The sequence below is a fragment of the Heloderma suspectum genome, chromosome 3, assembly GCF_057233095.1.
Source record: "Heloderma suspectum isolate Gila_16-S chromosome 3, 16-S_ref, whole genome shotgun sequence".
Lineage (NCBI taxonomy): Eukaryota > Metazoa > Chordata > Lepidosauria > Squamata > Helodermatidae > Heloderma > Heloderma suspectum.
Genome location: NC_139460.1, coordinates 20,043,195 through 20,058,533, shown reverse-complemented (window position 1 = coordinate 20,058,533; position 15,339 = coordinate 20,043,195). Strand labels below are relative to the sequence as shown.

The window sequence follows — 15,339 nt, the reverse complement described above, 5'->3', positions numbered from 1 at the left end:
GGAGGTTCTCCGTCCCTCCACCCCCGAATTCTGGCAGTCCGGGCCGCAAATGGCGGTGGCTGTAGCCGCTGCCGTTTCCGTCCCTGCAGTCAGCCGTGATAGGCTATGTAAATGTTTACATAGCCTATCACGGCTGAGTAAAAAAACAAACAAACAAACCGTGCGTACGCAAATGGCAGCGCCCATGTGCGCCGCCATTTGCGTTCCTTATTTTGGCACATCTAGTCTATGTAAACATTTACATAGACTACAGCGAAAATAAGGGGAACGCAAATAGCGTAGACGCTAAGCTATTTGCGTTCCCCTTATTTTCGCAGTAGTCTACGTAAATGTTTACGTAGACTAGACGTGTCAAAATAAGGAACGCAAATGGCGGCGCCCATGGGCGCCGCCATTTGCGTACGCGCGGTTTTTTTTTGTTTTTTTTTATTCAGCCGTGATAGGCTACGTAAACATTTACGTAGCCTAACACGGTATTTTTTAAAAATCTAGCCGTGATCAGCTACGTAAATCTTTACGTAGCCTATCACGTTTTTGTTGTTGTTGTTGTTGTTTTTACTGGAAATGGCGGCAGCCGGTCGGAAGACCGGCTGCCGCCGCTGCCGCCCCGCCACCGAACCGCCGCCGGAGCCGCAGCCGGCAGGAGGATTCGCCCAAGGTAAGTCCTGTCCCGGGGGGGTGGGGGGTGGCAGACCGTTTCGCCACCAATTTCGGGGGGCTGAATGCGCTGGCATTCGGCCTCCCCGAGATTTGTGGCGAAATTCTCTGACATCCCTAGCTTTGCAGTCGCCATTTTTTGAGAAATAAAATGGCGAATGGAAAACTGCGTATATTTACCCACATGCAAAATGCGTATTTTTGCAAATGCGCATATTTGCATATGTACGAAAATGCATATTTTAACAATGTGCATTTTTGCACACACACAAATAGGAACCTTTGCAAAAATGCACATTTCACACATGAGAATATGTGCACTCTCAGAAATGTGCATTTTTGCGCATAAAAAGGCATGCACATTTTTGTGATCACTACTTTAGTTTTTTTTTAAATGGTGATCACAGAGCTTGACAAGGCCGCCGCGGTGAGCGGGCTGCTTGCCAAGCGTGGCAGGGGCTCAAGTGTGGTCTGGGGACCGGCGAGTAGAGGTAGGGGCCGGGAGGGCATCTGGAGAACCCAGGTGGGGGTGAGTTCATACATCCCTAACCACTACTGAAATAATGTGCCCCCTACCTTTTCCTCCTTCTTCCTCTTTATCATTGAAAGGAGTTCTGCTAGGCTACTGGGGCTACACTGGATGGCTCTGTCCCACTTTGCCAATATTGAGTTGTTGCTTTAGCTTCAACCCTGCAAATCACTCTTTGCACAAAGCCACTATTCAGCGCAAGCCAGCAGTCCTATCCAAGTGCAAGAGTTGTCTGGACAGACAAATGAACGGCATCTCAATTTTTTTTGTACTCAAGTTCCCGTAGGTGAGTTTTATAGTGGTCACAGAACCTTTAAAATATTGAAATTCTGGAGGCAGTGCTTTATGTTTGCTCACTGTAGTTAAAAGGAACCCCAAGCTATAAATCACATCTTATTGCATTGGTCCTGACTTAACATGTATTTTCAGGGTGATTTCACAATGGCACAGACTAAAAACCACTACAGCACACATGAGGATATTATCCACCTTTAGGGATTTATAGCCAAGGCTTGAGTATCTACACAGAAGTCCAGCAGTTGTTCTGTTGTTCTTTGTTTCTCCCCAAAATTAGATCCAGCAAATATATATTAAAGGTGTGTGTCATTCTTCATAGGAAAGCTCAGAAAAAATCAAGGGAACTCCCCTAGGCTCTGGGTAGAAGGAATAACACTGCAATCCTATCCTACACATGCTTACTTGGAAGTAAGTTTCATTGAACTATATTATGATTTATTTATTACATTATAATAATATAATAGCGAGTGTGGTGTAGTGGTGAGAGTGTTGGACTGGGAGTTGGGAGATCTGGGTTCTAGTCCCCACTTGGCCATGAAGCTCACTGGCTCTCAGTCCAATCTAACCCATGGGGTTGTTGTGAGGATAAAATGGAGAGGAGGACTATGTAAGATGCCTTGGGTTTCTTGCAAGAGGAAAAAAAGGTGGGATATAAATGTAATTAATAGTAACAACAATTCCTCAAGTAAGAACATAAGAAGAATCAGACCAAGGCCCCATCTTCTCCAGAGACAGTTTGGTCAGTGCACTGTCTGTGGAACACCCCCCCCCACCCCCAAGAATGACTTGAATGCAATAGCACCCTCCTGCTTGTGTTCCCCAGCAACTGATGTACATAGGCATATTGCCTCTGATACTGGAGGGAGCATATAGCCACTTTTTCCAAAGCTACGGTATCCTTTCTTAGGTTCGGTGACCAGAACTGTACACAGCATCACAGTATTCTAAGTGTGGTTACACATTTACAGTTATGTAAGGGCAGTATGATATTGGCAGTTTTATTTTTGATTCCTTTCCTAATCATGCCTAGCATGGAATTTGCCTTTTTCACAGCAGCCACACACTGGGTCAACATTTTCATCGAGTGGGACGTAAGTCTGAGTAAACCTGTATAGGGCTACAATGTCACATGGTTCTTCCAGACAGAGAAACAAAGTATGCAGTCAGTCGATGAATGGATCTACCTGATTTTAGAAAGAAACATGACAACACATAGAGAGCAAATGTACTGTATGGGTAGAATGTTGCTCTTGGAATAGGGAGACGTAGGTTCAAATCCCCGCATGGCTATGGAGAACATTCCACATTCTCAGCTTAAGCTTGGTTCTCTTGTGAGGATAAAATGGGATGGATTTTAGGGATGTTGGAGAATTCTACACTGGGGCTGGAGCATGCCGAGCTTCTATCAGCCCGCCCCCCCAGACTTTGGCTTACTTTTGCATGAGCTGGCTGAACTCAATTTGCATCGAGTTGGGCCAGTTTGCAGATTTTCTCTTTATTTGTGTAAATCACAATTTGTGCAAATTGCAACTGCAATTTGTGTAACTTGTGCAAATCTCAACTATAGTTTGCAGAAATTGCTACTGCAATTTGTGCAAAGTATGCAAATTGCAGCTGCACCTTGTGCAAATGACTAGTTATGAAAATGTTAAAAAATGAAAATGTTCCCATAATTCTGGAAGAACCCACGGTTCGGCTCGCATACACAAGCCAAGTCAGGGGCAACACGGAAATCTGGGGAGCCTGCCCCAAAAGAGCTGGATTTCCCAGCAACCGACATCCCTAGAAGAAGCAACATTAGTTTTTTTGTTGGGAAGGAACCCTTCTTTGGAGTTTTGGCAAAATAAGGCACATACCTCTGCAGATATAAGTAATTATTTCATTTATTAAAAGAAGTATGCTTAACAAACATTGTTTGCTTGAATGTTTTGTCTAATTATTATTTTTCTCTTTTTTTCGAAAATGAAATAAAATTACAAATATCAGAATGGGACAACGACATCCATATTGCTCTGAGAGCAACCTGGAGAATTTGCAGATACAAATGTGTCCCTTGAAATCCTTGGGCTAATTAGGGATGGCGGAGAATTTCTCCCCGAAACTTCGGGGGGCCGAGCGCCAATGTGTTCGGCCCCCCGAATAAGTTTTGGGGAGAAATTCTCCGCCCCCCTGCCCCCCTCCGGGACGGGACTTAGCTTTGCCGAATGTCCCTTCCGGCGGCGGGTCCGGCCGGCGGTTTGGCGGGTGTTCGTGCGGGGCGGGAGCGGCAGCCGGTCTTTCGACCGGCCGCCGCCGCCGCCATTCCAATAGAAGAAAAAAAAAACGCCCCCGTGATAGGCTACGTGACAATTAACGTAGCCTATCACGGCTAGATTTGCAAAGTCAGCCGTGATAGGCTACGTTAATCGTCACGTAGCCTATCACGGGGGCGTTTTTGTTTTTTTTAAAAAAACTTTGGAGTTTGTGGCTGGGCGAGGCAGGAAGCCTCCTCCCCGGCCTGAATTTCGGCCGGGCGAGGAGGGAAGCCTCCCCCCCGGCAAATAGCGTTGCCCTTATTTTCGCCGTAGTCTACGTAAACATTTACGTAGACTACAGCGACCAAATAAGGAACGGGAATGGCAGCTCCCTATGGGGGCCGCCATTATCCGTACACACTTTTTTTTTTTTTAAGTCACCCGTGATAGGCTACGTGATGATTCACGTAGCCTATCACGGCTGACTTTGCAAATCTAGCCATGATAGTCTACGTGAATCGTCACGTAGCCTATCAGGGGACTTTTTTTTTTTTTCCTTTTATTGCAATGGTGGCGGCAGCAGCCGGTCAAAAGACCGGCTGCCGCTCCCGCCCTGCTCGAACACCCGATGAACCGCCAGCCGGACCCGCCGCCGGGAGGGACATTCAGGGAAGGTAAGTCCCGTCCCGGGGGGGGGGGTGCGGAGGATTTCTCCCTGAAACTTGTTCGGGGGGCTGAACACGTTGGTGCTCGGCCCCCCGAAGTTTCGGGGAGAAATTTTCCGCCATCCCTACTTGTTTGGCTTAATCCTGATTATTACATCCTGAGAGAAAAAGGATAAAAACAACAACCCAAATTCATGAGGGAAAGAAGGAAAGAGGACACCTTCCATCCTTTTTGCTCAGAAGAGCAACCCCCCCTTTTCCTTCCTTCTTTCTCCCCTTCTTTCCCAGAGAAGGAACTGAAAAGAGCTTCCCATCACTTTGCAAGCCAGCAGATATGGAAAGGTAAATCTTAGCATCATCTTTTCTTCCCCTTCTCTCTTTTCTTCCCTTTCTTAATATTCCACCCAATACCAAACTCCAAAACCCCTAGGCTTTAGCTCTTTCTCCATCCACTTTCTCGCAAACCCTGCATTTGCTCTAAAACTCTCTCTCAATCCAGTCTGTTACTCCTCCATTCAAATCATCCCAAGCTGAAAGTCCCCCCCACTTTCTCTCTCCTATACACACACACACACATTTTCTATGCATCCCAGTGTACTTCACTAGTGACTTTAAATGCTTATATTTAACCTTCTCTGAGTGTTAATGTATGATTCTAATTCTCCAAATGTATGTATAGTTCTAATTCCCCTGATGTGTGATTTTAATTCATTTTAAATTCCCCTTTAATATATCAAAGAATTGCTTTCAAAGACCTTGTTGCAGTCTCTGACTCTGTCAACTTTTGGGGGGTATCAGGTTTTCCTAAGCACCCAGAGCTCAACGCCAAAAGATCCCTCAGGTATGTGTTTGGTTTACATGTATGTGATATGCATCTCTATGTAAATTAAAGCATACTTCATAACAGTATGCAAATTTTAAGAAACTTGCGCAAATCTCGCATTTCATCATTCTCAATTTGTGCAAGTTTCCTATTTGTGCAGAGGGAGCAGTGATTGCAAATGTAAATGGGAATCAGGTATGAGATGAGTGGCGAGACAATGTTCAGAGGATCCAGTTGCTGGGGGATACTAGCTGCTGGGAAACATTGCTGCGAATATGCTATTGCATCCATGTCCTGCTTGTGGGCTGTCCACAGGCATCTGGTTGGTCATAGGGATGTCGGAGGAATCTGTATGGTGGGTGAAGCCTGCCAAGCATTCCACAGCTTGGCCCCCTGGACTCCAACTCGCCAACCCTCGAGCTGGCCTGACTTGATCTGTGTGAGTCAAGCCACAATTTGCGCATAATTAAGCCCTGTATGCCCTTAATTTGTGCAAACAATGCCAATGATTTGGTTATGCTAATGACCAAAATTTGCACAAGTTAAGTAACTGGCCAATTTTAGAGAAAAACAGAAGAAAACAGAAATTTATTGGAAAACCCCCTCTGCTCGGGTCATGAATGCAAGATGAGCTGGGGGCTCTGGGGGCTGGATTTCCCCACAATGGACATCCCCAGTTGGTTACTGCTGGACTACATAGGGCTTTGGTCTGATCCAGGAGGGCTCTTCTTGTCTTCTTCAGAGCACACGACAGTACATTGCTCATGGTTGAGGAGGTACAGTGTGTACCTCGCCCATTCTTCCCACTCCTTGACATGTCAGAGCTTGTGCAGCACAGTGGCTATGAGTGTGAACTGCAAAGTCCCTGCATGAAATGGCAGCTCAGCTCCAAATATACACAGTGGCCTTAAGCAAGCCATTCAGTCTCAGTTCCTGCTCTGCAACATGGAGATCACAATGCTACGGAGCCACGTTACTGAGCTGTTGTAAGGATTTCTAAGATGGTGTATGTGAAATGCTCTGAATATCTGAGAAGTGTTTCACAATGACTATTAAGAAATGTGGTTATCATATGTAGTCACAGCCTACTAGCAGGAACTTGGAACACTTAACAGTTTTACAGATGGGATTCTTGGTACTGGATTACTGAGGTTGTAGCACTGGCTCAGGTTAAAGCTATTGATGGCTTCCTTCAAAGCGTCAAGCCAGAAAATAAGACTGGAAATCCAAAGCACTGAATTTGTTTCCTTCTTCTTTTCTTTTGCATCTTATGTTTTATTTTCCAGACAGGAAAACCAACTGCTGTCATGCTACAGAGCGACATTCTGTCAGCGCTAATGCTGACTTATGACAACTGGTATGTAAAATATATTGTATACCGTGCAGCGGTGTCAGCAAAGTTCCTGAATGGTTAAATCACTGTCATATTACTGACTCTTTAATTCCCACCACCATGAACGTTCTGCTTTAACTATAGTTCTCAGAACTGCCTGTGGGAGATGAAAACTCTTTTAACCACCACAAATGGTAAGCCTCTAAAGTTTTCTGGAGAGGTTTTCGAAAATTACTTGACAGTGGTTTTTAAAAAAGCCGAAATAGCACACAGTGGCTTGAGGGAGCCATAGGGTTGTGTCACATGGCGTCATTCCTACCAACATTGCTGCACAAGGTTTTGCAAAAGCCGTTCTGTACATCACTGCACAAGGCATTGCACAACTCATTACGACTTCATGAGACTAGATGTTGCTTGTGTTCGTTCTGGGTTATATCCAATGTTATGCTAGTGAACAAATTACAAGAGCTGGTACTGTGCTGATAGCAGCTGTACAACCGCTATCAGAACCAGCACAACTAGTGCAAGCAACACGTGAAGTTGTAATGAGCTGCGAAGTTGCCTTGTGAAATGATTTGCAGAACAGGTTGAGAAATGCCTTGTGCAATGCCTTGCACAATGATTTGTAGGGATTGATCAGGATTTCGTTTCAGTTCGCAAATTACTCGAAAATGCCCCATTCGCAACCCGGAATGCGAATGGGAGCGCGTTGTCTCCAAAAACGTTCACAGATTCCCTTTGCATTCACGTTGGCAAAACATGCACTTTAACAACGCAGAACTTTTGAAAAAAAATGCACATTTTACCCATTCAAATGAACAGAAAAACAGGTTGCAAAAGAGAATGGGAGTAAGTCAAACTGTGCTTTGGAATAACGTTCAGGGAATTTCAGTGGGCTCAAGCTTGTGCAATGCTTTCTGAAACAGCTCACACAACAGATTGTGTAATGCTTTGTGCAACAGCTTGCACAATGCCTTGGGAAGCAGAATCTAAGTGTTGTGTTTTACACTTTTGCAAGAATAAATTCAGGGTTTCCACAAGTGGTAGAAGGTAGAATTACACCACTGGATGCAAACCATAGTGTTGGCAGACACCTTGCAAACCATGGTTTGCTAATTAAGAGCCAGCCTCAGGAATGTGTGGTCCCTTCCACACTCTTGAAAACAAATTCCCTTCTGTTATCAATTGCACTTTTGGTTTATCATGCATGTACTTCACACATATTCCACCATTCTTCCAACGAGCTAGGGTGGCATGTTCTCTCCTTCCCCCTTAATCCCCGATGGTCTGATGAAGTTAAGTTGAAAAATAATGACTGCCCCAAGATCACGTAGTGGACATCATGGCTAAGCAGAGCTTGGAACCCTGATCTTCCTGGTCCAAGTCCAATAGTCTACCCATTGTACCATGCTGGTTCCATCATTAAATGGGCACAATATGGCTCAGTTGTGTAACAGAATATAAAACCATGGTGTGAGGTGAGTGTACAAACTATGGTTACAAGATAACCTAGTTAGCATGCGCCATGGTTAGTACTGGTGCAAAGATAACACTAACTCAGTGTTATAGCCAAAAAAGGAAGTGGGGTTTGCTAGGGGGGAGGAAATGGGTGTGTGTGATTTTCTGAGGTTGGCTCCTGCATATCATAATTTTCAGGGAGCCAATGTTACACCTGCATTCTGCTGTATGGCAATTGGTCAAATCCTTAATTTAGATGTAATTTGAAACGTATTTTAAGCGTAGATCATTAAAAGAGATCACCTCTACATTGCAATAGAAAATTAATTATCCATGTGGTTTTGCTTTTGAATAAATTATTATTGATAGGCATGGCTGTGTAGTTTCCTAGTCAGAGAAAAGGGTATTTATTTAGGTTTGGAAATAATTATTGCTATGATTATTTCTGATGTGTGGTAAAGCGGCTTTTCCTCATGTCTTATGGAGAGTGTGCTCTGGGCCTATATTGATCTTCAGGGCCAGCACAGACACCATGGTTAGGATCCAACTGGCAAGCACCACCGGTTCCCGCATGTACCCCCCTACTGCCATATAGGCAATGTAGTGCTACCGGGGACAAGCCCCCAAACGACTGGAAACACACGTTTTTGGAAGAGGCAGGCCACGCCTTCCAGAAATGTATGTTTCTGGTCATTTGGGGGCATGCCCCGGAAGCACTACATGACTGCCGCTGCTGGGAGGGACTGGCATGCACCGCTTCCGCTGGCCATGCACGCACTGGGAACTGATGGCACTTGCCACCCGTGGTAGGTCCCCACTGCATCCTACCCCATGTGACTATTCCAGCAGACAGACAAATCTGGGACTTAGGTTCACCAGTCTTCCACTGACAGCCATACCATATGCATATTGCCTAAATAACACATCTGTTAAGGTGTGGCCCTGAAGAGCTGTAATTTCTTAGCATTTTGGAGCTGGACGTGGAAGGCCTGAACACAATATGTTAACCCAAAAGGGTTTTGTTTATTGAATTTTCTTCTGGGGATGTGTAAAATAATTTCTTTGTGAGTGTTAACACTATCAGCAAGAGGGGAATGGGGGTGGTGGAAATCCTCTGGTCCTGGTCTCCCTTTGCTTGGGGGATCTGGTTGGATATATATGCTTCAGAGCATCTTCACTGAAGTCAGTGGGATTAGTCAGGCAACTTGAAAATTAACTTTATGGATTGTCATCTAAAGATCTGGACTGAAGCACCTACATTCTTGGATGCTCTCCACGCTAAATAAAGTTCCGAACCCCTGGAGATGCCCGAGCCCTTGCTTTCCTGTCTTTCGGCCTATATTGTGTTTTGATAACTCAGTTTGCTAATCAAGGTAAACTAGATAAAACTGCTGCACAGCTGGCATGCATACATACTAAATATTCATGGCATCTGCCAATGGGAATAGCATTTGTAGAAAGATACATATTTCACGAATGTGCTATCCCTGTTTCTGCTCACTCTCTCTAGGGCTATAACCAAATGTGCCCAATGTTTTCATGGATTTTATATATTCCCTCTTTCCAGTGCTGAAGTGTGTATTCTAGAAAAGGACACTTCTAAAACTGAAGCATAGTGATCATCTTTCCCCAAACCTGGCACCCTCCAGATGTGTTGGACTAGAAATCCCGGCATCGCTAGCCAGCCATATTGGCTGTGGGTGCTAGGAATTGTAGTCCAACACTTCTGAAGGGCACCAGGTTGGGGGAATAGATGGTGCCTCACAAACAATGCAGTACTACATGCAATGATGGATCATGCCCCTGTCAAAATGGCTCAAGAGTTTCAGATCACATTTGCAAAGTAGGGAATTAAAAATAAACCAAAATAAAACGCTACTTCTTTAAAGTGTCTCAGCACAGGCTGAAAAAGGTCAAATGCCCTTGTTTGCTCCCAATTACTTAATGAAATGCTTTCTTGGTTTCCATTACTCCAGCAAAAAAAGAAAGAATGAGATAGGGCCTTTTTAACTTTATCACTTGGGTCAAATGTCACCTTCGGTTGGAAAATACTGGACACAGTCTGGAGCTGTTCTTACACAGCCACTGTTTTCATGCCCCAAAAGATCTGGCTGGGAAAATCATATAAACGTCCCCATGGCACAAGGTTTATGACCCGGTTGACCGGACTGTCTCTGGAAAGTTTGGTCAGCTTTGTCCCAAAGGGTCAAAGTTCACCAACTTCACCATTTGACATCAATAAACATCAACTATTCCTGCTGAGCAGGAGAAATCAATTCTCGGCTGAACGTTTTCCAAAAGCTCTTTTGGCTAACTGAATTGAACTGCCTATGCTCATTGGCATCAGAGAAATAAAAAATACGTTTTAATTTAGGGACTGGAGGGAAAGGGATTGGCGGTGGGGGCGGAGGGACCACTCACCATTGCAAGAGCACCGTACGTTTCGGTAGAATCGAGGACACACAAAACTAATCCTTGCCGTACTGTAGGTCATCAGGGAATGGGAATCGATGGACAGGCTTTGCTCACAGTGCTTCTCCTGACAATCCAGTCCTGAGCAATTCTTCTCCAGAATGGCTGAGATGCGGATCACATTTTCCAAGTGTCGCCTCGCATTGGTGAGCTTCTGAATCAGGTAGGCAGACTTGTAGAAGCCACCGGTATGCATCTGAACCGCGAACAGCATATCGAGCTGATTGGTGCCTGCCACTGGCTGAATGCTGATGATGTGCAGGCTGTCTTGCTTCTGGGTGAGGACGGCGTTGCGCAGGGTGCGCCTAAACCCATGCATGTGGAGCCCCACAAAATCTTCGGGGGAGACGTTCTCAAAGCGAATGGTGACCGTATTCTGCAGCATTTCCTGCATCAGCTGCTCAACGTGGACTGTCACATCCAAAGGTACCTGAAACCGCCCATCGCTGACTGATACATTCAGTACATACTTCCCACTGTCCAGCCCGCTGAGGGCAATGATCTTTCCATCATGGTTGTTGACCTTGAACAAACTTTTCTGCTCCGACTTCAGCCCGTACGTGAGGACATCGTAGACATCTTGGTCTGTCGCATGTATCTTCCCGATGACGCCTCCTGGAAAGTCATCTTCTATAGTGACGATAAAAATTTCCAGAGGAATGGCTGTTGGCTTGTGGATACTTTCTTCAATCACTCGGATCTGGATGAAGGTGTGGGATACCTTCTGGGGCTTCCCGGAATCCTTGGCCTAATTTAATATATTTAAAAATTACTTATTTATTTACAATATTTGTATACTGCTCCACATCAAAAGATTTCGGAGTGGTGAACAACAAAGATAAAAGAATAAAACACCATGTTAAAACAATTAAAACATTTCAAAAGGAACAAATTCTGAATTTAATAAACTGCGGCTTGTCACTCATGGAAAAAATGGGAAAAAAGAAACAAAAACCAAATAACCCTGGCTTTAAATAATGATGAGCGATTGTATAAATATCTGAGCACCTTTCAGGATTTCAGAATCTCTGTAGTACTCTGATGCCAAATATATAGTGGAAATTAATTATGATGACGATGATGATATCTAAGTAAATCTGCCAGTGTTTCTATCATCAGGTTGACCTATCGTTTTTGTTGCACAATACCCAGTAAGCCTCTGGGCTAGACTGAGATTCAGGTTGGAATCCTATGCAAACTTACTGCAAAGACAGACTCAGTGAATGAAGGGGTCAAGCTACACCCTGCGTTAAATGTGTAATATGAAGCTTTGTGTTGTTTCATACAGCTTATATTTAGCATGGCAGTATGTGTGTCCTGAATTACTTGAAGTAACTACAAGTAATTACTTCAAGTACTTGAAAGGTTGTCACAGAGAGGACAGTCAGGATCTCTTCTCGATCATCCCAGAGTGCAGGACACGGAATAACGGGCTCAAGCTACAGGAAGCCAGATTCCGGCTGAACATCAGGTCAAACCTCCTGACTGTTAGAGCAATACGACAATGGAACCCATTACCTAGGGAGGCAGTGGGTTCTCCCACACTGGAGGCGTTCAAGATGAGGCTGGACAGCCATCTGTCAGGGATGCTTTGACTTAGATTCCTGCAGCGAGCAGGGGGTTGGACTCGATGGTCTTATAGGCCCCTTACAACCCTACTGTTCTATGATTCTATGAATTGTCATTGGGACTACAGTATGTGCAGTGGAAATGTAAAAATCTTCTCTCCCCAGCCATGATCCTGATGATAACTTCCCCCCCACCTCCGGTGCTTGCTGCTGTGGGGGGGTGCATGGGGACTGCAGCTGGCGAGGGAACAGTTTAACCCGACCTCCACGTGCTGCAGTCCTGATGAAAAGGGGTGGGGGCTTGCGCTTAGTGTTAATAAAAAAATATAGATGTGGCTGCATGCTATGCATTTAACATAGCATGTAGTTTGGCCTTCGGTGGGACTTACTTCTGAGTGCACATGTTGCATTTCTCTTTGAATTATTGCAGATGAACCAGTGATCCCTGGTTCATCTTCAGGTAGTCCCACAGACCCTAATGAAAGCAACAGCTAGGGATGTCAGAGAATTTCTCCACGAATCTCCGGGAGGCCGAATGCCAATGCATTTGGCCCCCCAAAATTGGTGGAGAAACGGTCTGCCCCCCCGCCCCCCCCCGGGATGGGGCTTACCTCGTGCGAATGTCCCTCGCGGCGGCGGCTCCCGGCGGCGGTTCAGCGGCGGCCGGTCTTCCAACCGGCTGCCACCACCGCCATTTCCAAGTAAAAAAACCACCAACAACAAACGTGATAGGCTACGTAAAGATTTACGTAGCCTATCACGGCTAGATTTTCAAAAAACACCGCGATAGGCTATGTAAATGTTTACGTAGCCTATCACGGCTGACTTTGAAAAGAAAAAAAAAAGCGCGTATGCAAATGGCGGCGCCCATGGGCGCCGCCATTTGCGTTCCTTATTTTGGCACAGGTAGTCTACGTCAATATTTACGCTATTTGCATTGTCCTTATTTTCGCCGTAGTCTACGTAAATATTTATGTAGACTACCCGTGCCAAAATAAGGAACACAAATGGTGGCGCCCATGGGTGCTGCCATTTGCGTACACGCTTTTTTTTTTCAAAGTCAGCCGTGATAGGCTACGTAAACATTTATGTAGCCTATCACGGCTGACTGCAGGCCAGGGACGCAAACGGCGGCGGCTACAGCCGCTGCCATTTGCGTCCCGGGCTCCCGGCAGGAGAGGAAGTTTTGCGGCCGGAGGGATGGGGCGCCTCCCCCCCGGCCAGAATTTTGGCCGGAGGGACGGGGCACCTCCCCCCCCAGAATTTCGGGAGGAGGGACAGAGCGCCTCCCCCCCACCGCAAAGCAAGCTTCGGGAACAGGTAAGTGACTTTCGTCCATCCCTAGCAACAGCAGAAAATGCTAAAGAAACAATCCATTTAGAATACCAAACAGCTTGCCTCTTTTTTCAGCAGTACAAGTGGCTGCAGTAGCACCACCCAAGAAAACCCTGTCCATTCTCTCAATTTTGGCTCAAAACCAAGGGGACAAAGTGACTGCGCAGCCACAAAAGTGCCATGCACCACGGAATTCAGTCTCGAGTGTGGTAGCTGAGGTTCCCATGTTGAATTCATGAGAACTGCAGCTTCCCTCAATCATCCTTTAGTTAGCAAATGTGCAAAGCCCCAGCTTTGATAACAGCCAGAGTCTCAAGATAATGCAACTGTGCTAGCTATCAGATGGCCTGGGGTGATTTGGATGGTAACAAGTAGCTAGTCCCTGCACACTGGGTATGCAAATTCCAAAAACACAATGCGGACATATGAAGAGGTTTAATTAACCTCATTTTGGCAGCAGGATTTCGTTTTTGCTTACCCAGTAAAACAGTGTCTATATGTGTGGGAAAAAAAATACTTTCCAGCATCACTGTTATAATTACTGCCTGAAATTCCATTTCATGGAAATAACTTTGCAAGGTAGCCAGTTATCTATTTATCTCTATAGAATTCAGAGCAGGTAATAAAGTGCACAATGTTATGAACAGTAAAAGGGGATGAAATTAAAAAGATTGCTTCTAGGCAATCATTGGTATAATGAGAGGACAATTAGGTTGCCATATCAGAGAGCCAGTGTAGTGCAGGGGTTAGAGTGTTGGATTAGGACTGGGGAGACCTGGGTTCCAGTCTCCACCTCGCCATGAAGTTCACTGGGCAACTTGGGACCAGTCACTGACTCTCAGCCTAACCTACTGCACAGGTTAGATTGAGGCTAAAATGAAGAGAAGGAGGATCATGTATGCTACCTTAGGCTCCTTGGAAGAAAAGCAAAACACAAATGTAGCAAATAAATAAAATAAATAAATACTCTTTTTTGAGGACACATTCCCGTGACTTTTTGAAGAGGTGTGTACAAAGAGAGCAGTACCTCGACGCAGAGCACATATTCAGTTGCTACCATGTGCTTGAAGATGACTGCTGATCGCAGGATGCCTTGCTGGTCCAGTGTAAACTCTTCCTCTTCATTCCCAGACAATACGGAGAAGGTGAAAGGAGGCCCATTGTGCAGAGAGTCTTTGTCTGTCACCACCAGCTGCAAAACGCTTGTTCCCACTGGTTTATTTTCCTTCGTGCATACACACAGTGTATATGTAAAAAAAGAAGAGGAATTTAATTACTGTCGGAGCGAGTTTGGGGTGAGGGCCTGTCATCACAAGCCTGTTTGCTGGAGCCTCTCCCACTGGCTGCTACTATCACCAGCTGACCAGCCACTCCTCTCCTTCACAGGTATTTCAGCGGGGGGCCTGCCAGAGGCAGTGCCTCGGCATCGCGCAAAATGCGACGCTAAGTGCGACACTACGTGCGTGCTTAGCGTCACTCTTGGAGACGCACTGAGGACCACATGAAGACCCGCCAGCTACTAGCAGCAAATAGCAGCAGCAGAGGGCAGCAGCTTTAAAGACCAGGAAGGAAGGGGCAACTGCAAATTTTATCTGCTCCTTCTTAGCTGTTGCTCTCTCTTTTATATTGTTTTATATTTCATATTTTAACTTTTTAAATATGAGCCTGGGAAGGCCGTTGAGTAACTCAGGGGGTTGGGGGGTGCCACCATAACTGTGGTCACGGGTAGGGGGAGGTATGGCATTGGGGGATTAACAGGCCAGCTGAGGAGAAGAGGGGTGACACACCTTATGGCTATCCCCTCTCTTGGTTCTTCCCCCAACCAGATGGTTCCTGGCAGCCTTACCAGCTTGCCCTCGGGTCTGGTGCTGCTGCTGCTGAATGCCAGGTTAGTCCAGAATAAAATCTCCCTCATCCATGATTTGATTGAGGGGGGCTGACCTGGTATGTATTACTGAGACGGTGGGT

The 15,339-nt window shown here is 45.6% G+C and overlaps 1 protein-coding gene across 1 annotated transcript in view; it reads right to left on the bottom strand.

The window, feature by feature from the left end:
• Window positions 1-15,339, bottom strand: part of FAT3 (FAT atypical cadherin 3) — a 198,911-nt gene that overhangs the window by 55,328 nt on the left and 128,244 nt on the right. Inside the window, exons 18-19 of the mRNA XM_084845398.1 lie at window positions 14,399-14,596; window positions 10,418-11,216 (exon numbers count right to left, since the gene is read on the bottom strand). Of these exons, the coding sequence (XP_084701524.1) occupies window positions 10,418-11,216; window positions 14,399-14,596 (997 nt within the window). The remainder of the gene's footprint in view (window positions 1-10,417; window positions 11,217-14,398; window positions 14,597-15,339) is intronic.